The sequence below is a fragment of the Boleophthalmus pectinirostris genome, unplaced genomic scaffold, assembly GCF_026225935.1.
Source record: "Boleophthalmus pectinirostris isolate CB_2022bp ecotype Guang Dong unplaced genomic scaffold, ASM2622593v1 HiC_scaffold_23, whole genome shotgun sequence".
Lineage (NCBI taxonomy): Eukaryota > Metazoa > Chordata > Actinopteri > Gobiiformes > Gobiidae > Boleophthalmus > Boleophthalmus pectinirostris.
Window position 1 is genome coordinate 32,007,279 of NW_026571207.1, and position 22,552 is coordinate 32,029,830.

Below are 22,552 nucleotides of genomic sequence, written 5' to 3' on the forward strand. Positions count from 1 at the left end.
ATGCACCCAGTTGTGTGCATAAAAAAAAAAAAAAAATAGGATTCAGGCATTCATGAACTACAAAATGCCATTGGGCCAAAAGGCAATTCAAATGTTTTGGAAATAAAAATTAAAAAAATATATTTATAAAAATATTAAAAAATATCCTATATGGCCTTCCACATGACATCAAAATAGAGCATTTTTCTAAACTCAGTCTAAATATACAGGGTTTGTGTGAATGAACTGAGTGAATGAAACAAAACAACTCCAGGGATGTTTGTGATGAGGAAACAACATTACAACAAAATAGTGTCATACGGGCCCTTTAACTATAATAATGTCTGGTTTCTTCTTTAGTTTTGGGTTCACAGTTTCATCATAAAGTTGTTATAAACAGCCTCTTACTCGCTGCGGCGGCGAGCCTCCATCCCGTCTGGAAGGAACAGTTTGATGGTGGACACGATGCAGCCATGAGTCACTGAAACAGGACAGAAAGAAGAGTCAGTTTTCTGTTAGTTAAATGCCCTGTGCCCTTCTACACTTGTATTAGAGAAAAATGCATTTTGCCTGTAAAGAAGTGGACTAAAAGAATGTGAAGTCACCTATAGTGTTCAGCTCCAGCCAAACAAAGATCACCGTGGCTTGCAGTTATGGCGCCAATTTAGAGACGAGTTTCACATTAAGAATAGGAAGTGATTTAGAGACAAAACAGGTAAATAATAAACACCAGGATCATGTAGAGCGAGTTAATACGAACATTTTAAGACCGAAATGAGGAGCCTGACAGCAGCAGTTACAAAGAGAGGGGCGACTGTTTTTCAAAACAAAGTGAATTCGAGCCTGGAGTTGATGGCGTTGTGAAATACACTTATCAACTCAATGTGGGGAATAATTAGGATGCTCTGATCACATAAGTTACATGAGGAATAACTTTGGACCACTGCAAACTGTTTAAAATTAACTAGTTCTGTTTTTCATGTTTTTAAGACAGTAAAAATCAGGTACAGCTCCTTTCAGAAAAATAAGTCTGTTCCAGGGACCGTACCTTTCCTGGTGTTCTCAGTCACGTCGACCCCAAACTGGATGATGTCACCGGACAGGACTTCACACGGGGGGCTCTCCTCGGACCCCCGGCTCAGGCGCTGGCTGTTGATGAAGGTCCCATTGCTGCTCTTAGTGTCCTGGAGGTAGAACTGCAACAAACAAAAATAGACCAGGTGAACAGGGCTGCAGAGTAACTGCAGTGACATCTAAATTTGAGCTGCAATTGTGTGTGTGAATTATCAAATCAGGCTGTATTGTTTAGATCAGTGGCTCTGAAACTTTTCACACGAAATACCACCAAAGCTTTCCGAGTAAACCAGGTCTATAACGGGACTTTTTCCAGGTCTAATCTAGGGCTTAACCAGATCTAAAAGTGGACTACATCATTATCACTGCAGTTCTAAACAAGAAATTATCTAAAGGAGGACAAAAAGTGGATAAAATGAACCCTAAATCAGGCAAACCCACAAACTGAAAGGCAGTCCAAGTACCACCTGAACACCGATACAGATCAGAGAATGTCATTTGCAAAGAGAAATATAGAGGGACAGAGGAGCTCCACCCAAACAGTGAGAGATACAGGACCATATTCATTCCATACTACATAATAACTGTACAACAACTCACCCTTATGTAACAGATAATACTCCCTACAACTGTGCCACCAACTCACCCTTATGTAACAGATAATACTCCCTACAACTGTACAACTCACCCTTATGTAACAGATAATACTCCCTACAACTGTACAACAACTCATCCTTATGTAACAGATAAGCCTTTGTTTCTGGCAATCATCACAGTTTCCTTATTTATATAACTGATATACTGTATTTATGTTCCGATATTTGTTTTTTACTGTACATACATTTATATAATTTAAATCTTATTTGACATCCGTCTCTTTGCTGTTCTTTACTGCTACTTATTTATAGGTTTATTACCATTTTTTATATATATGTTTTTATTTACTCTGTTATTGTAATGTAATGTGGTGTGTGAGCCACTGTGTCCAAGTAATTTCTCTTGTGAATCAACAACGCCTGTCTAAGTCCAAGTCTAAGCAAGTCTGAGCAAAGAACAAATATCCTGTCTTTTAAAGGTCCTATATTACGCAAAATTGACTCTTGTGAGCTTTAAGCAATGTTAGAATGCTGCTGGCTCATCAAAAACATGCCTAGAGTTATGGTTTGTTTCATTCACACATGTTTGAGTAATCTTGTATTATTAGTCTGTCTACATCTCCAAAGCTCAAAATGTTTTGTTCCACCTTGTGATGTCATAGTGATAGTTTTCAAGTTAAAGGCTACCTTTTTAACCTTTTGTTCTGAAATTATCCAAATGATTCCAGTGAAGGTGTACTGAGTTTAAAAACACAGTGGAGCACTTCCTGTATTACCTGTATTGTTTGAGAGAAAAACACAGCCTAAATATGCAGGATTTGTATGTTTAACAAGTGTGAGTGAAACAAAACACAACTTCAGGTCTGTTTGTGATACGAAACAACATGATAACATAGATCAGAAAACAGCCTAATATGGGCCCTTTAATAAACCAAAAAATCTTATGGTACCTGTAGCTTAAACGTCTACAAACTGAAGTACACAAGGTTGTATTAATTTAGAAGTTCACAATTGCGTTCTCTCAAATGTTAACGCATCCAATAAACAAACTTTATATTGAGTAATGAAGACTGTAGTTAGTTTAAAGCTTCCAGACTGGGAAATATAACTTTTTATTACACACAAACTTTGCTGCATCAACAGTAAACTGCCGCCTCACTCCACTGCCAACTGTCTATCAACTTTGCTGCTTCCATCACAAATTCAAACTTAAAAATAACAAAAACATGTAGCTCAATCTGTCCATTTTCAGCATTATTTACCACATCGCAGCTGTACGCCTTTGTTAGCCAGAGTTATAAACAAGGGAACATATCGTACAAAGTGAGTCGAGAGTTCAAGTCAGGACATAACCAGGTCCCGGCATCTCTCTGTCCCATCATTCCAGCTCCCTCCTCCTCCAAAACATTTAGCAAAAATTCCAAATATATAACAATCAAGTAAACCTACCAGTAACCTTTGTAGTAATTGTCATATTTTCGTATTATTTATCATTGTCAACATAGTTCCAGCGTAAGTCTCTATGAAGAAGCAATGTCAACAAACAGCGGTAGTCGATGTCATCCAAAAAACACAGATTAAAACATCATAAACTTGCGGAAAAATGTTAAAATCCAGTTGGGAGTAAAATAGCAATATCCGGTTTCAAATCTACAGACAGAAAACATAGCACAGGTCCACACAGGGGCAGAGAGTTTTTTTTTTTACGACGAGCCGACTCTGCAGACCTGAGGATGCTGAGGCTGACGTTGCCATGGAAACCTGCTCCGGACGTAACCACGGTGACTTTACCCCGGCAACAACACACACACACACACAAGCATGACGTCATCCTGAACTTTATTTCATTCATAGATTCAGAAATGTTATAATGTCTTGATCACTAAATACAACGATACAAGGATGAAACGATATTCTATAAAAATGTATTTATTTAAGATTTATTTATTTATTGTACTGCCTGATACGAATTTCCTTCAGGATAATTAAGTATTTCTAATTTAATCTAATCATTTGTACTTTGATAATTGTAATCATTATCTGGACTACACAGTCTAAGTCACAAATGAAATCACCTTTTTTTATAGCAAAGACAGTGTCATTATTGAAAGGTGCAGCACTGTGTAACTTTTTGGTCACCTTCTTGTTTCTACGGATATTTCATGGCTTTGCTTAGAATCTTCCGCAATGCGATATTAAACACGTCTACTTTACATTCATTCAATAACAGGTGGTTTTATAACAATTAGGGATGGGCATGATTAGTCGATTAATCGATAACTGATCATTAAGAATTTCATCAATTACGTTCATTTTAATCGACAAACCAAATGTAGATTGCTGTGAGTAGCGTTCGTACATGTGTCTCTCTGCACTCAGAAGGAGCGAGACACAAACAGTCAGTCAGCCTGCAACGTGTCGAAGCTTAAATGCGTATTTAACGATGACTTGTACAAGAAAGTCCATGCTTTCCATTGTGTTCGGGACAAGTGTGAGGCCATGTGCACAGTGTACAAAGCAGACACATATGTGTCGGTGTCCAGTGGGAAAAAGTTTTGCCAGGTGAGAGTCGCTCAATGTCGTTGACGAGTCCCCACCTCCCACCTCCCGTACGGTGTCCTGGTTTTGACAAACGCAAATATGGTCACACTAACCTGTATTCCACTGAGTCATGTCTTTTAATCCAACAGAAGTTGACCGCATCAGCGACACAAGAGCTATATTTTTATTTTCGCTTAGTTTATGCAAATTAGTGATGTGGTTTTAAGTTTTGTTTCTGTGAGAGTTGCGCAAAACTGAATTAAACACATTATAATGTCAAACGGGCTGATGTGGCTCTAGAGTGGTTATGGTTTCTATGTCGTAAAGTTGAGTTTATTTATGCAGATTAGTAGTGCAGATAGTAATAATAATGATGATCATTTTTATATAAAAACGTTAATGATTAATCAATAATCGATCGTTAATTCTTCCGACGATCGATTAAGAAAGTCGCCTTTCCACAAATCTGACCTGAAGCGCGGTCTGGTTTGGTCCCCATGATCTTAGAAAAGTTTAATGCCATACTGTGAAACATTCTGGACAAAGCAATAACATCTCCATGGAGAAAAGTATTTTACAGGCCCTCCACCAGAAAAGTTACACAGTGCACCTTTATATCAAAATGTCAAAAACAAATAAACTATTTCAGATTTTCAACCATAAGTAAACATATAAACTTTTAAACATAGTAAAGTAGTAAGGTAAGTAAGCTCTATAAATCTTCAGTCACCATATTTCAGCTTTTATTTGGTTGTCAATCTGTAATGAAAGAGGGAGTATTTTACTTCTATCGGGTATTAATTGGTAACACATAACATTTAGATCACCATGTTATCATTTACTCTCTCCCATCCCTTTGCTCTCCGTGCTAAGTCACTCCCCCTTCAGAGAGCTATCACAACACAATCAGCGTGCATCCTGCCAATGAAACTACTGCACATCTCATCAGGTTTATAAAGTTTGTAGCATAATTCTATCATGTTTTTGTGTATTTATAGAGAGTTGTCGTGTGGGAGCATGGGTGACATAGGCTTGTGGGCGGAGCACTGCCCAAAATCATACAACTAACTGTAAGGACAATTCTAAACAGGGCTTGGGAGAGATTGCCAAATTATCCAAACATGCATGGATGACATCTAAAACCTCTTCAGATATGTTTTTGGATGAGGGAATAACCTTATAACACAGTAGAAAGCTCCAAAAAGTTGATTTCGTGTGATACTTCAGTGTCCGAAATAAGCACTTGACTAGTCAGCGTTTAATTTTCCGATAAATCATCAGGGAAATCAGCTGGAAAATCCCCCTGCCTGGAAGGTCCCCAAGCTGGACAGTCCCCCTGAAATGTATCATTTATGAAACTAAGGCCTCGTCCACACTAGTACGTACGAGTCGTTTTCGTTGTGGATGCAATGTTCGTCCACACTCATCAAATTGAAAACTGCTCCAGAGACAGAATGATCTGGTGTTGTCAGCTCCCATGAATTAATTTGAGCATGGATCTGATCCGGCACTGTGTGGATGCCTGAAAATACTGATACACTGATGTAGGTCTATGCGCAGAGAAGTAATTCACCACCAAAACCCAAAGAGACTAGAATATATGTACATTCATATATACGGTCTATGTGTACGACCTGCAGACGTATCGTCTCTGAAAAGTTTCACGTGAACCATCTCCAATGATCGAAGCATAGAACAGACTCACCATCAGCAGAACACCCCTCTGTCACAGAAAAAACACATAATCCACTGAGTCATGTCCTTTTGTCCGACAGAAGCTGAATCGCATCAGCGCAGAAAAGCAAACTGTTTTTTGAGCGCTCAGTTTATGCAAATTAGCCGTACAGTTTTAAGTTTCATTTCTGTAAAACATAAACAAATATGCTCAAAGCTGTGTGGATAGGGAAGGCTTGCAGACACAGAAACGTGTCTGGGCGCCAATCGTTTCTGATACCGTGATACAGTGATTCGTTTCAGTGTAAACGTATCCCAAATTAGTTAATCTATATACATATACATTTTAAAAATGTATTAATTACATTATAATTATTAATTGCCAAGATAAGGGGGTGCCCAGAGGGAGGAGGGGGATATTCCCGCCGAGAGAATGGGATGTTCGAGCTGGGACTTTCAAGCCACGGCACGCTCAAGCTGGTATTCATAATCAGGGTGAATTAAAGTGAATTCAGGTCAAGAATCATGGTTAATTGTAAAATGTGACGCTTCTACTCACAATCCTAACACACTGTGCACCTCCTGATATTATGATTTAAAAAATGCACATAATCAATTGGCAGAGTGGTTAGCCCTGCTCCTGATGTCAAACCACCAATGAACCGCCACCTTCTTCTTCTCCTGCATTTGCTCAGTTCAGATCTCGTGTTGTTGTATAAATGCAGAACTTTTGTGGTCCATAACTGGCCAAAACCTCAAGTCTCCAGATGTCCATGTGTTTAATAAAATGACAAACACAAAAGCAGTCAGCTGAGAGGCACAGTGGTTGGGGCTCGTGCCTCTGAGCAAACAGGTTGTGAGTTTAATTCCTGGACAGACAAGCAAAGCAATGTTTTATCGCAATTCATCTCACCAGAACTTTTCGATCCGTGTCTGTTCTCCCTCCATCTTACCACCCTCCCCCTCGCTCTTCCATACCATTTCTCCTCCTGCGTCCAACTTATCCACCCCCTTTCTCCCTCTCCCTATTCATCCATCCTCTCTTTTGCCCTTCCTCTCCCTCTCTTTACTCTTTCCTCCTCTTCAATCACCATCCTTCCTCTACAATCTCTCTCCCATCCCCTCTCCATAGCTCCCCCTTTGTCCCTCTTCCTATCCCTCTCTTCTCTCTCCCTCTTTCTTTACTTTCTCCACACCTCCCTCTCTCCTCCTCTCTTTCTCTGTCTCTCTCTGTCCTCTCCCTCTCCCCTCCCCTGCTCCCTCCCTGTCTCTCCACCCTTCATTTCTCTCTCTCTCCTTCTCCCCCTCTCTCCTTCTGTCTCCTCCCTCCTCACTCCCTCTCATGTTCTCTCTCTCCCCTGCTCACACTTTCTCGGTTCGCTCTCTCTCCCCCTGCTCTCTCCCTCCTCCCTCCCTCTCCTGTTCTCTCTCTCTCCCCTGCTCACTCTTCTCGGTTCTATCTCTCTCTCTCCCTCCTCACTCCCTCTCATGTTCTCTCTCTCTCCCCCTGCTCACACTTTCTCTGTTCTCTCTCTCTCTCTCCCCCCGCTCTCTCTCTCTCCCCTGCTCACTCTTTCTCAGTTCTATCTCTCTCTCTCCCCCCTGCCCTCTCCCTCCTCACTCCCTCTCATGTTCTCTCTCCCTCTCTCCCTTGCTCTCTCCCTCCTCACTCCCTCTCCCCTGCTCCCTCCCTCCCTCTCTGTCTTGCGTGTGTAGTCTGCTCTTCAATACAGTGTGGCTTGTGTCCCAGCTGCTCTCAGCTGTTTGTCTGCTCCATCAGTCGCTGCAGAAATAACTCCAAACCACATGAAGCTCAAAGACACTGGGCCACACGCAGCACTCTACGATTGATACTCTGCAGTGACATCACGCTGGGGGTGTTCTACATGGACCTCTAATGGTGGAATGTTTTGGAGTTACCATGGTGACACAACACACACATTGGCAAACACTGACAAAGTTTTAAGATTGTCAAAAACAAAATGGATTTAAACAGCACATGTCAGGACTGTGATCAGTCTGAGTGCTCATGATCCTGTTTAGGAGCTTGATTTTCAGTAAAAGGTGAGGGACTAACTCAAAAACTGCTGGCTAATGCTCCCTAACATGGGAATGTAAATATATGTAGGAGATTTGTTTCACAACACAAATCAGATCACCTGCTCTAGTTCAGTTCTTTCTGGTCAGATTGATCAGGTTAAATTAAAGCACAGACTAAAGTGTAAGAAGGTCTTAGACAGAGCAGAGCCTACAGTTAGCATCACACCCCCAGGGAATGTTGATGACTTCTGATGCAAACCAATATACTTATTTATTTATGATACTTAAATGTATTTATACTATCAAATCTCAATTGTGTAGCAGCACACTTAGTAGTAGAAGTAGCTGAAGCAGTCTTAGTAGCAGTAGTAGAAGTAACAGTAGTCTTAGCAGTAGCAGTAGTAGTAGTAGTAGTAGTAGTAGTAGTAGTAGTAGCAGTAGTAGTAGCAGTAGTAGTAGTAGTAGTAGTAGTAGTAGTAGTAGTAGTAGTAGTAGCAGTAGTAGTAGTAGCAGCAGCAACAACAGTCTTAGTATTAGTAGTAGTAGTCTTAGAAGTAGTGGTGGTAGTGGTGGTAGTAGTGGTGGTAGTGGTGGTAGTGGTGGTAGTGGTGGTAGTGTTGGCAGTGGTAGTAAGTGGTAATAGTAGTAGTGGTAGTAGTAGTAGTAGTAGTAGTAGTAGTAGTAACAGCAGGAGTAGTAGTAGCACCAGTCTTGGTAGTGTAGTAGTAGTAGTAGTAGTAGTAGTAGTAGTAGTAGTAGTAGCAGTAGCAGTAGCAGTAGCAGCAGTAGTCGTAGTCGTAGTAGTAGCAGCAGCAGTCTTGGTAGTGGTAGTAGTAGTAGTAGTAGTAGTTGCTACTACTTTTTCAGCCAAAAACACACAGAAACAGGCAGCTGACCAGAATCCATTTTTGGGGCAGATTTTACAACCAGAGCCTCCTGCTGTCTGTGTTTGAACTGAGGAAGAGAAAGAGGACAGAGGAATAACGGAGGAGAAATGGAGAGGGAAGAGAGGGATATAAAAGAGAGGGGGGGAGATAGGCAGACTGTGGAGTGAACACGTTTTGGGAGCCCAGCCTGGAGATGGTTCAAACTCGCAGAATTAATAAAATATATTCAGAAATAGCAGCACAAACTGGAAAAGCTGGCCTCTGATCAAATACAAACTTGGATGACTCAGTGGACACACACATTGAACCAGCAGCGCTCAGTTTAAGAGGAGATGGATTAAGAACATTTACTGGGCGGTACAACAGTCAAACACAGCATTATGGTGGAGGATCCCTCAAATGCTTTTCTCCATATAAATGTTATTGCTTTGTCTGGAATGTTTTCACAGTATGTTCTGTGATATCACAAAGTGGTAGTTTTCAAGTTAACATCCTTTAGTTCAGTAGAGATAGGTAATTCCAGGTCTCAAGTCATCCAAATTATTCAAGTGAAGGTGTACTGAGTTTAAAAACACAGTGTAGCACTTCCTGTATTACCACATGGCATCACAAAGTCAAACAGAGTGAACAAACTTGCTGTATAAGTTGAGTTAAGTTGATGCTGTAATGTCTGTGTTTGGTCCTGGGGGTTTTCTGTGATTTTACGCCCCACATGTCCACACTCGCTCAGATTTTTCCACTGATTTCGACTCACGGAGCTCCTCTTTTGAGTCTATCCCATTTCATCTGCCCCTATGTGAGGTCTGCGTGTGCTGTCTGCATGTAATGTTCAATCGTTCAGATTGTTTTGACCCCAGCACCTCACACAGGAAGCGGTACGGTCTAAAAGGTCGACCAATCAGAGACGCTCTAGTCCCCGTGGACGACTAAACCGGCCAATCACGCGAGTTTAAGCATCTCCCACTTGACCCCTAGTGAGGATGGGAACTTACTCACGTCAATATCCTCTCACTGGGAAACTTAAGCCATTCAAGTTTCACGACTGCTGTCACGATGCAAAGGAATAGACTCAATACCAATGATAAAAAGAATCCAAAATTAAATATCTTGGGCATATCATCATTGCAGACATGGCAGATGATGCAGTTATGTATAGACAATGTACGATGCTCTTATAAATACTCTTATGCATAAGTTTGGCAACTGTAAAAATGGTGTACAGTTGTTAGTGTTTAAACCAAATCATCAATTAGTCGTCTAAAAAACAGGCCTGGTGAAAACTTTCAAAACTATAGGGTCATTCCACCTCAATTCACCCCCCCATGGTACCGTATGATTGATAATTTTTCACAACTTGGACTCTGTGTGTATAAATGTATAGCCGTATATGAATTTGGAATGTCTTAAGATGGGGTAAGTTAAATTCTAAGTAAATTTATGTAAAAATAAAAAAAGAAAACCCCTCCAGATTTTTTATATGTTGTAGTACACATATAGGGCTACATTTTTTCTGTTGGTGTCATTGAGGTCGGGCATGTCCCTTATTGTCAATTTCAGGGTCAAAATATAGGTCAAAGGTAGTTAATCTCAAAAGTACTTAGATGTATAGGACCAGTAGTCACTGATTTAATACAATGTGAAATTCGGCGACCACGCAAAAAAGTGAAAAATTTTAATTGTGATATATCTCAGAAATCGTTGGTCCAATCAAACTAAAATTTGAAATTTTGGCTTTTCTGGCGATGATTTACCTATAAACATATATAAATGTCATCAAAATTTCAAAGTCGGGTTTAACTCATTGTGTGTGACCTGAGGTGGACTGACCCTATAACATATGTCTATGTATCTGACCCAAACTGCACTCACAAAATTACACCTGCATGAGATTTTATGTGGAAAAAAAAACAAAACACATATTGTAAGGAAACAATGCATTTTATGGTATATAGACAGGTTAAAACTTGTGAGCATAATCTTCCTTTTTACTTAGAAAAATTCTAAATCTTCACTTAACTTTCTTGCTCACCAACTTCTCCTTTTTGTTGTTGTCAAATATAAATTATCAAAATAAAATAATTAGTCAACTAACACAGATTTTGGACGAGTAGGTCTCCATCAACAGGTTAAATAAAGGTCAAATAAATAATTGAAGGACTACAGCCCTAGTTTCTTCTTTATTTCTATGATTATTTATATTGTAGATTCATCAAAACTGAATGGACACATGAAAATGTGACATGTATGAAATGTAGCAAACAAAAACACACTCAAAATAACTTAAGACTTGTTCTTCTGATTGTTTAAAAATAACCACTTTGCTTTGACAATTACTTTGCACTCTTGACATTTCTTGTTAACCCTGAGGCCCAGCTGTGACGTGAAAACCGTTTCAGGAGACTTCATCAAAAACCTCATTGAGAGAAGACCAAGGGTCTGTAGAGCTGTCTACAAAACACAGGGTGGATACTTTTGCTACATAATTCCATGTATCTGTCTTCATATATTTGATGTCTCTTGTATGCATATAAAAGTATTACATCAAGAAAAAAAACAGTGAATAAGACGGTGTGTCCAAACTTTGGACTGCTTATGCATATCAAGACATGAAAAATTACTCAGGGGAAGTCCAAATTTATCTTATGTGATTTTATTCTTGTTCAAATGAGCATCTAGTTTCAATACTAATTTTAGTTTCTTTTTTTTAACAGCCCTACATTCCGCTGAGAGCAAGTGGACGATTCACCTTTAGAGGTCAAGCTAAGAAGAGCCACAAGATGCAAGCAACAGGATAATAACGATGATAAGGTGTAGATGTAGATGACGATGATAAGTTATAGAGAGAGAGTGGGAGAAGCTACTGCACGGACACAGACATGTAACGCAGAGTAAGTAGAATCTGACTCAGAAGGAAAAGAAACAATCTAAAGAAATCATCAAATCATGATCCAGAAAATGAGCCTGACAGTGTAATTCTCCTGGAAGCCTACGTTAAAAGTATATTATAAAAATAGTTCTCTTAAAAATCAAAATACTTATTTTCACTGAATAAAATCAATAAACCAAATAAATTAAAACACTTCACATATAAACTACTAGAGTACAATAGTGTAATATTTTAAAATGTGGTGTCTCGTTACTATTACAGTGTTACTATATTGTTCTCATTTGCAAAAAAAAAAAAAATGCATACGACTGTTTTCCTCACCACATCTTAAAAAATCAAATCATTATCGTGACCTGTGATACAATTCACATCAAACCATGGGAAAACTGTATTGTTGCATCCCTAATACCGTCCCTGTTGAATTACCCAGAAAAAGCCGTGAGAGCTGGTGAACTCTGACAGAGGTTTGAGGAAGTGAGTGTGACATAAGAGGTTTGGAAACCGAGGGAAGCCGCTTGGTGACTCAATCCTCAAATCTACGGGGAATTACAGGCTCCAAATGTGCAAGGTTATTGTCAGACTGATCAATTAATCTGTCAGTATAGTCATTGTTGTCATAATCAGCCTTTCTATTAATATGCTAGTATATAAAGATTTAGATTTTCTTGGAACCACACTTTTTATTTCATCACAACTGAAGCACACTTCTATCTTTTTACAGACGTTTGGGGCTGCAACATTAATCACAATTGAAACAAAAACATAATTAGAATGGACACAAAGCAAATCACAAATGGCACAGTTTAGATCTGTACAATATGTTCTGATGTCATTCTGATGTTACTCTGTGTTCTGGATGCTTTTCAAATGTGAACTTCACTAATACTGCAGTAAGGCTGAATCTTCGTGGCCAAAAACGTCACTTATTCATGTTTTGAGACATTGACACCGATATATTGTAAACATAAAAGTGCACATTCTGTTTAGTCCATTTTGTTGTTCTGCCCAAATGTTGTGCATTTTCAGAGCCTTTTTTCCGGATATGCATCATATCATGAGCTACTTATACACAGCCCTAAGAAACATAAAAAAAAAACATTTGAAAAAAAAAGGTTCAAGGTTTTTCTCTTTTAGCCATTTCTATGTATTGAAATGTATTGATGCTTGTTGATATAGATCTCTACATACTAGTATTAATTAGTATACGAGTATTAATATGTTGCAGCTCATGTCATTAACATTCCCTGAGGGTGTGCTAACTTTAGGCACTGCTCTGTCTGAAGCTGTGTTAGACTTTAATCTGAGCTTTGTTTTAACACAATCTGATCAGAAAGAGCTGACTTAGATGCACACTGCACAGAAACACTTCACTGTGTTTAGATGATTACTGCTGAACATTCTGCCAATGCACATATATGTAGAACGCCCCCACTGCGATGTCACTGCAAAGTATCCACAGTGTTTTTGAAAACCCAAAAATTTCTGTTTAACTTTTAGAATAATTCCACTTTAACAGAATATAAAGTTAAGTGTGTTATGAAAAAGGAAAACCATATTGCTTAACGTTACTTGTCATTTTGGTTGACAGCTCATTTCCTCTGCAGCGTTGGTGTCACAGTGAAAATGGCGTTGGATTATTTAAAGCGTTGTTATCCTCAGACTTAATCAGCTCTGTCTCTCGCTCATAAAGTGTCAACAGTCTGCTCCATCGGGCCGAGAGATTAATCGCAATCGAATCGAAATCTGAATGAACGCAATTAGCAAATCGCACAGGATGCAGGTTTTGAAGTACCATAATTTCCTCCACAAACAAAATGTCCCACTTATTCTGCATAAAAACTGCTAACCCTGTAGTTTAGATCTGCACAAACCTGCTCTGAAATGTGATTCTTGTTTTGCTTTTCTGTTCATAATCCACTCATTTTGTCAAGTCTCTGGGACACTTTTAAAGTCAACTTTCAACAGAAATCTATTGATACTTTGCAGATGACATCTTCAGCATTCCCTGGGGTGTGATGCCAATTGTATGCACTGCCCTGTCTGAAGCTCTCAGACTTTAATAAGAGCTTTGAAAGGTCCTATATTAAATCAAATTGCCTCTTGTGATCTTAAAGACATGTTAGAATGTTGTTAAATTATCAAGAACATAACTGGAGTTATGTTTGAGGAATCCTTTATTATTAGACTATCTACATCAGTTGTCTCCAACCTGTAGCTCGGGAGCTACCAGTAGCTCTCCACCCCCTTCCAAATAGCTTCCCAAGGGATTTCTGGATTATACGTATTGCACTGAATAATTTAAATTTGATTAAATGCCTATTTCCTTTGTAAATGTATCATTTTGATGTATAATTTAGTGCACTGATAACTGGATAATGGGTTCTGTTTTATAAGCATCTCAGTGCACCTCATTTTCAGCTTGCCATGGCTCTTATATTTACTACCACAGAAATTAGTAGCTCTCTGGAGGAAAAAGGTTGGAGACCCCTGATCTACATCTACAAAACTCAAAATGCTCTGTTCCACCTTGTGATGTCATGAAGCAGTAGTTTTCAAATTAACAGCCACCTTTTGCTTTTTGTTCAGTAGATTGGCAATTCCAGATCTTAAATTATCCAAATAATTCTAGTGAAGCTGTAAAGAATTTAAACAAAGTGGAGCACTTCCTCTATTACCACATGACATCACAAGGTGAAACAGAGTATCTTCTATTTTACAGAAGAATTCAGCCTAAATATGCAGAGTTTGTGTATAAAACACGTGTGAATAAAACAAAACAACTCCAGGCATGTTTGTGATGAGGAAACATAAGAAAAAAGCATTATACTGGACTTTTAATATTATCTGAACTGAAAGAATTCATTTATCTGGAACTACATCAGCTGATTTGTACTGCTAAACAATTCTGTCAGACATCAAATTAAAGTCACAGGCTAGCAAGCATTAGCCAACAGTTATTCAGTTACACACTCTGACCTTCTTTGTTTAAATCCATTTGTAAATGTTTCTTGAATTTTCAGATCTTAAAACCTTTGAGGCCGTGTTTGCTAATATGTGCATTGTCTCACTATGGTAAGAAACATTCCACCATAGAAACCCATGTAGAACACCACCAGTATGATGTCACTGCAAAGTATCAATTGGTGGTTTTCAGACAGTAGAATGTGACGATGTCAGACTGTGAGATGGGGCCAGAGCCAGCGTTCCTATTGATTACATTGTACTTTGCCATGTTGAGCCGGATCATTTCTACTATAGACCAGACCAAAGGACACACTGTACCACAACCAAAATTTGCATTTTAACAATAGTCATTTTAGCTGCCCCCTGTCCGTATTACAGGTGCACTGTGTACTTTTCAGGTGGAGAGTGTGCACCTGCATGTCTCCCTATAGATATTGCTTTGCCCAGAATTTTCCACAGCATGGTATTTAATTTATCTCCATGGAGACAAGCAGGTAGGGCTGGGAAAAACATTTGTTCTGTTTGAGTTTTGTTTCTTTCACACATGTTTAACACACAAACCCTGCATATTTAGGCTGAGTCCTTCTCTCAGACAAAAGACACTCCGTTCCACCTTCTGATGTCATGTGGTAATTAGAGAAAAGGCTCCACAATGTTTTTAAACTCCATACACTTTCACTAAAATCATTCAGATCATTTCACCCATGGAATTGCCAATCTCTGCTGAACTAAAGGTGAAGCTGTAAAGAAGTAAAGGAGCTGATAACATGAAAATTGCCGCAACATGACATCACAAGGTGGAACAGAGCATTTTGAGGTTTGGAGATGTAGACAAACTAATAATAAAGGATTAGTCAAACATGTGATTGAAACAACACAAGTGTAGGTATGTTTTTGATGAGGTAACAGCATTATAACTTGGCTTAAAGCTCACAAGTAAATTCTGTGTAATATAGGACCTTTGCACGGGGACAGTCATGACACAGCACTCTGGCCTCAGTCTCTGAATAACTGGAACACACCTGCTCAAACACAACCGATTATTAATGATGGACGGAACTTTGGACTAGAACAAGTCTGTAAAGTTATATTTAGGATACTTTCAGCTTGAGAACAGTACTGTGTGTGGATAGAGGTGTCACTCTTTCAGTGCACTGCAACATCTACTTAAAATCTGTTTTCAATGGTTAGAGCCATGGATGCGTCGAAATGGATTTTCCAATATGTGACCTGCTGCTGTGGCAGATAACCCTAACCGATACTGCCAATACCAATATTTTGCTTTTAAAATCCATTGCAAAGTAATGATCACAGATTCACTTTTCACTTTCGTAAAAATTTCTGGGATGCAAAATAATTAGTTAATGTACACAATACTACACATACAGCCATATATCTGTCTTCTGTTTCAATTTTCAGTCATTACTGTCAATGCAAAAAAGCAAAACAAAAATATATCAAAGAAGCTGCGTCTATCAGCCAATACTCATACTAGAACTGATATAGGGCTCACCCCTAGTTCGAACACTTGCCCACAAAACTTAAAAATCAGAGATTCATTTCTAAAGCTGATCAAGACCTGTTATTGTGTCCTTAGGCAAGACACTTCACCTTGCTTAATATGACTGTAGTATGTGAATGAGGGGATTGGTGATGGTCACAGAACAAAAGCAGATGCAAGGTTTTTAATTATAGTAAGGTCCACAAATTGAGGCAAAGTTGTCAAAAAGTCTCTTAGTCAATTACATTTTGTGTCACGTTGTCACGACGAGAATGTTTGCGATTTATTAACAATAACATTACAATCATTATTTAAATTGCTGATGGTTTCAAAATGCTATGGAAATATACTATAATTACAACTAATTACAACATACCCTCATGTACTTAAATTAAAAAGACATATAAGAAATTATTATAATGAAAAGGTTGACTTAAAGGTTCTATATTACACAAAATGAACTCTTGTGAGCTTTAAGCCATGTTATAATGCTGTTACCTCATCAACAACAGACCTGGAGGTTTGTTTTGTGTCATTCACACATGTTTGAGTAATCCTTTGTTATTAGTCTGTCTACGTCTCCAAAGCTCATAATGCTCTGTTCCACCTTGTGATGTCATGAAGCAGTAGTTTTCAAGTTAACAATTCCAGGGCTGAATTTATCCAACTCTAGTGAAAGTGTGTGGAGTTTAAAAACACAGTGAAGCATTTTCTGTATGTATGAATGAAACAAAACACAACTCCATGTATGTTTGTGTAGAGTAAATCACGTTATAACATGGATCAGAAAATAGCGTAATATGTCATCCTTTTTATCCCGATTCCTTTCACTCTTTCCTACCTCTTCCCCAGCGGCCTCTTGCACTACAGCTGTTGAAATAGTGAATAGAGTGGAGACTCTGAGAGTCACAGGGATAAGCTCGCTCCAGTCAGACCTGTTCTTTTGAATGAGTCTGATTCAGTCTCCGTCTCTGGCACAAACACTGACACTGGCAGACGCCCGCTTCATTCATGCCACTGTCTGTGACTCTGGGGGCAATAGCGACTCAGTGATCCACATACAAGGAGCTGAGGCCAGGGCAATTAATCATGTTTATTTGTGTTTACCACTCGAAAACAATTACAAACATATATGTATATATATATATGTTTGTATAAATACTTGTAAAATACAGACTGAGGCTATGTTCTATTCCCTCCCCCACTCCACCTTTAGGTCAGCCTCTGTTACGCTCTGAGTGAGTGACAGGTGGATTTGACTAATCACAGTGAAGTAAGAGGAAGATCCCAATAACAGCTTTTAATGCTGTAAAAACACAGGAACAAAATAAGATGTTAGTGTGATTGCCACATCACAGATCTGACTTGTAATATGGGCTGGAAGAGTTTGACTGCTTAATGCCATACTGTGGAACAATCAAAGCAAAAACATCTCCTAGAAGAAAATCAGGTGGTACACACTCACCAGAAAAGTTACGTGGAGCGGCTTTAAATTGATAAAGACAGCATAGATTGGATAAAGAAGTGGACATCAGCCATTCAAATGAAGCTCACTGAGGCCGGCAGTTATAGAAGCAAATTTGGAGCCAGTTCCACATTAGGAAAAGGAATTGACTTACGCAAAAAATAGTGAAATAAACACACCAGGATCAGGATGAGGGGTGACAATTTTTCTGTGTAAAATTAATTGTGTCACGTGTCACTGTTTGTGTGTCTTGGTGTGTATGTACAGGTGTGTGTGCATATGCTCCTCTTACCTTGCCGGTCTTGTGGTCGAACCAGACGAGCGCGTGGTTCCGGGACAACACTTTGCAGTCGAAAGTGGCGTTGTTCTGGGCGGGTCGGCAGCGGGCCACAGAGCGCCCGATCTTGACGGGTTCGTCCAGGTAAACATGGCGCTCCTGGAACGGGTGCGAGTTTGGTCGGCACGTGAACACAGCCAGCGCAGACGGCATCGGTTTGGGCTTCAGCGTGTTGCTCCAACCAGACACCAACGAGAGGCCGTCCTGCTCCAGAGTGGCTGATGCTGCTTGGTCTCTCCACAAGAAAAAAAATATCTGAATCCCACTCCACCGGGTCCCCTTCCTCGAGTTTAGTGTCCAGTAAATCCTTCAGGCACTAACTAATGCGCATTGTCCACCGTTCGGAGCAGTACATTCCTTGGATTCAGCCACAAACTGGACCTACTTGCTACTCATTGATTGAAAAGGTCTGATTTTTAGTTCCAAACTCACAAACAAAATTACGGAAAGTGTTTCATTTATTCTACCACCACAGCAAATTACTTACTAAACCTAACTAGCACCTTGTTAGAACACTGGGGTACTTGAGAAGCTTAATTAATTTGGTCAAATGGAGAAGGAGGGTAATTATCTGGGGATTAATAGAGTACTAGGACTCCAGGTTTAAGTCCAAGGCTTACAATTTTAGCGCCACTAAAGCTACATACCTAAACCTTTAAGCAGCAATACAAGACTAGGCACTATGTACAGACCGCGGTGCCATGTGTCAAGACATACATGACTGAGGATAGCACTGACAGCCCTCCACGTCCATCAAATCTAACGCTACCGTCCCGTACAACTCACCATAGAGTAATAATGCCAAGTAAAGCTATTAGAAATACAATCGATTTATGCTTCAACGCTTCTTGCACGTCGTTTCGCGCTTAGTCTCTGGAGTTAACACGCTTTGAATGAAACAAACCCAATCTTCATGTCAGTAATAATGTGCTCCAGCAGTGGTAATACACGGAATATTAGCTCATGTCACCACTCCCTCATATCAACACCTTAATTTAAACAGGCAACCCTGAGAAATTGACGCTGACTGAGGCTAAAACAATCTATTCCCACGTTTCAAATCTGTGTTATCCACTCGAGTGTCGTGCAAAGACTTGGCCAGACTGGTTTGAAGTGTGTCGATGCGGCTAAATGCTAATGGGAGCTGTAGGCTGGGGTGAGAAGGGGAGTTAGCGCCTGGTTTTGGCGTAGTACCAGCGGCAGGCTAGGCTAGGCTAATGACAAACTTATCACCATTAACTCCAAATGTTTTCCCTGGGCCCTTCTCAATCAGTTCGCTAACCAGCTGAAGCCGACATGCCATCCCTGTCGCCCGGTGTCAATAATTCATGAGGGAGATCCCAGGTATTTGCCGCAACGGAGCCGAGGAAGCGAGCGCAGGTTAGCTTAGCCTTAGCGGTGAGATGGGCTAACTAGCCCCGGCTAACTGCCACTAAATCAGGGGAGTTTCTGGACTTAACTGCGGCTCCACTCGCATCGCACCAGCCGCAGTTACCCGGCCGTGAGTCCCCCAGGGCGGGCCGCAGACCTCCGTGCCTCGGTCCTCGATCCTCGTCAGTGTGGCTGGTGTTTTTTGACCGCGCGTAAGCTATAAATCCACCGCCTTTACACAGTTTTCTGGAAGGAATCTGGGAGAAGTTGACGTGCTCCAGCCGCGGCCGCCATACTGTTACTGTGGTGCGTTCAAGGTCCTCTCCATACTGTGACGGAGATGCGTTCACGGTTCTACTCACTGTTACTGTTTATGCATAAAAAAATACTCGAGTCCTCCAATGACACCTTTTAGTTTGTTAGTATTTTTTTGTTTTTTTTTTAGTTTAGTCTTTATTTAAATGCTCTTTCCTGAAAAAAACATACTCGGAGTTGTGTTTTGTTTTATTCACACATGTTTTGCTCAAAATGTTCTGTTCCACCTTGTGATGTAATTTAGTGGCAGTTTTCAAGCTTTTCAGCCACCTTTTACCTTTAGTTCAGTAGAGACTGGCAATTCCAGGTCTGAAATGATCCAAATGATTCAAGTCAAGCTGTTCAAGTCAACACAATGGAGAATTTCCTAATATTTCCTATTATCACATGACATCACAAGGTGGAACAAGTATTTCCTGTTTGAGAGTAGAACTCATCCTAAATATGCAGGGTTTGTGTGTTAAACATGTGTGAATGAAACAAAACACAACTCAATGTATGTTTGTGGTGAGGAAACAACATTAGAACATAGATCAGAAAATGGCGTAATATGGGCTTTAAAAGAAAAGCAGCTGGAGCTTTAGCCTGATCAGACAGCACCTGCAGGGAAGAAGAATTTACTAAGAACATGCAAACAAGTCCACACAGAAATCTACATTGTTTAGGAATTAAATTTTAGACCTTCTTGTTGTGAATAAGTGATATATATATATATATATATATTTTTTTTTTTATTAAAGGGCATATTACACTATTTTCTGATCTACGTTACAATGCTGTTTCCTCATCAAAAACATACCTGGGGTTGTGTTTTGTCTCATTCACACATGTTTAACGCACAGACCCGGCATATTTAGGATAGTTCTGCTGTCAAACAGTAAACACTCCACACTTCCACCTTGTGATGTTCTGTGTTTTTAAACTCCATACACCTTCTCTGGAATCATTTAGATAATTTCATCACTGGGATTGCCAGTCTCTACTGAACTAAAGGTCAAAGGTAGCTGTTAACTTGAAAACTACCACCTCATGACATACAAAGAAAACGCAACTCCAGGTATGTTTTTGAGGAGGTAAGAACATTCTAACATGGCTCAGTGCTTACGAGAGTCATTTTTGCATAATATACTAGAACCTTTAAATCTACCACCTTTAGCATTTGAACCTGTGTTATTTCATTTGATTACACAACGCATAAAGATCATGCATTGTCCCTTTTTCATCAGTGACACTCAAAACCTCCACGCACAGCCTTCTTCCTGAAGATTTGACCCGTGCATCTTTCTTGGATCTCTTCATTTACTGTAACCCAGTCTCTCTCTGCATTGATTCTCTCTCATCTGTCCTTCTGCGCTGGCTCTAAGGAACAGGCTGAATCTGATCCGACCCACCACCTCCTCTGCTCAAGTCTGGGGAAGTGTACAGGGTGTTTTTCACTGGCAAAAATGTAAATGGTCACAATGATATAAGAGCTGGTTTATCTGGAATGCATCTTTGTCTCTTATGGACACTATACAAACATAGGAAAATTATCTCTTGACATTTTTGGGGTTGTGGTGAGTTAAATTTTTTGAAAAGCAGTAGTTCCAAAAAGCACTGATACAACAACAGCAAAAATGTAAAAATGTAAATGTAAAATAAAGTTAATTTTAAAAAGCAGAAAAACAATATATAATAGAAAAGGGAATGTCTCGTGGGGACAAGTCTGCACATTTAATGCACTATAACATTTATTAATAACCATTGGTATTAAAGGTCCTATTACACAAAATTGAGTCTTGTGAGCTTTAAGACAGGTTATAATGTTGTTACCGCCTCACAAACAGACATGGAGTTGTGTTTTGTTTCATTCACACATGTTTGAGTAATCCTGCACTATTAGTCTATTTTATATCACTAAAGCTCAGAATGCTCTGTTCCACCTTGTGATGTCATGTAGTGCCAAGTTAATACCTATCTTTTACTTACCACTTTTTCAGGAGAGATTGGCAATTCCAGTGTTGCAATTATCCAAATGATTCTAGTGAATGCTTGGTGTTTAAAAACGCAGTGGAGCACTTCCTGTATTACAGCATGACATCACAAGGTGGAACTCCATGTATGTTTTTGATGTGTAAACATGATATCATAAATCAGAAATAGTATAATATGTGTCCAAGATAGATTGATCTTTTTTCTGCTCCTTTTCATCATTTTTTCACATTTTATTATATTTTATGAATGAAATTAACTAAATAATTGAATAAATAAAAGGCTAATTTGCATTGGGTTAAGTAAAAGCTTTTGTTCCATAACTGTTTTTATACTGTTTAGTTTTATAATTATTCTCTTTGCTCCTTGTATCAAAACTATTATTATAATATATATTTGAGTGTTGTTTAAAGAGCGTCTGACAGGTTTTTAAGATTCTCAAATTTTGAGTTCATATGGTCAGATAATACTTGTTGTAAATGTAAATTATAGTTTTACACTGATCAAGAAGCAATTTGTGAAGAAAAGTTGAAAAATATATTGAAAATTACAGGAAGTATAGAGTTCTATTCTAGAGATTCTATCTGAAAGTCATGTACTATTTTTACACAAGAAATACATTTGTTCTGATACTAAAACTGTTATTTAAACAAGATAACAGTGTTTTGTATATTTTTATTCGTTAAATACTCATTTTTGTGTACATTGGAGGAGTTTTGGCCTGGTGTACATTATGGAGGAAAGAGTTATGGAATTCTCTAATGTGATGTTATGATTTCCAACCAGGAAGTACAATTTTAAACATAAAAAACAAAATTCTTTAAGTAAAATCTTCATTGTAATGATCTTAATTGTGTTTTAGTGAAATGAATAGTTCAACTTGTCTTGGTACTTTAAGTAATTTCCCAAGTCTAACTAAAGTATAAAAGAAAGTCTTCATCTGAACAGTA

The 22,552-nt window shown here is 39.1% G+C and overlaps 1 protein-coding gene across 1 annotated transcript in view; it reads right to left on the minus strand.

Moving 5' to 3' along the window:
• Window positions 1–19,644, minus strand: part of slmapa (sarcolemma associated protein a) — a 52,931-nt gene extending 33,287 nt beyond the window's left edge. The window contains exons 1-3 of the mRNA XM_055159080.1: window positions 17,901–19,644; window positions 1,028–1,175; window positions 388–460 (exon numbers count right to left, since the gene is read on the minus strand). Of these exons, the coding sequence (XP_055015055.1) occupies window positions 388–460; window positions 1,028–1,175; window positions 17,901–18,098 (419 nt within the window). The 5' untranslated portion in view covers window positions 18,099–19,644. The remainder of the gene's footprint in view (window positions 1–387; window positions 461–1,027; window positions 1,176–17,900) is intronic.
• Window positions 19,645–22,552: the final 2,908 nt, after the last annotated feature.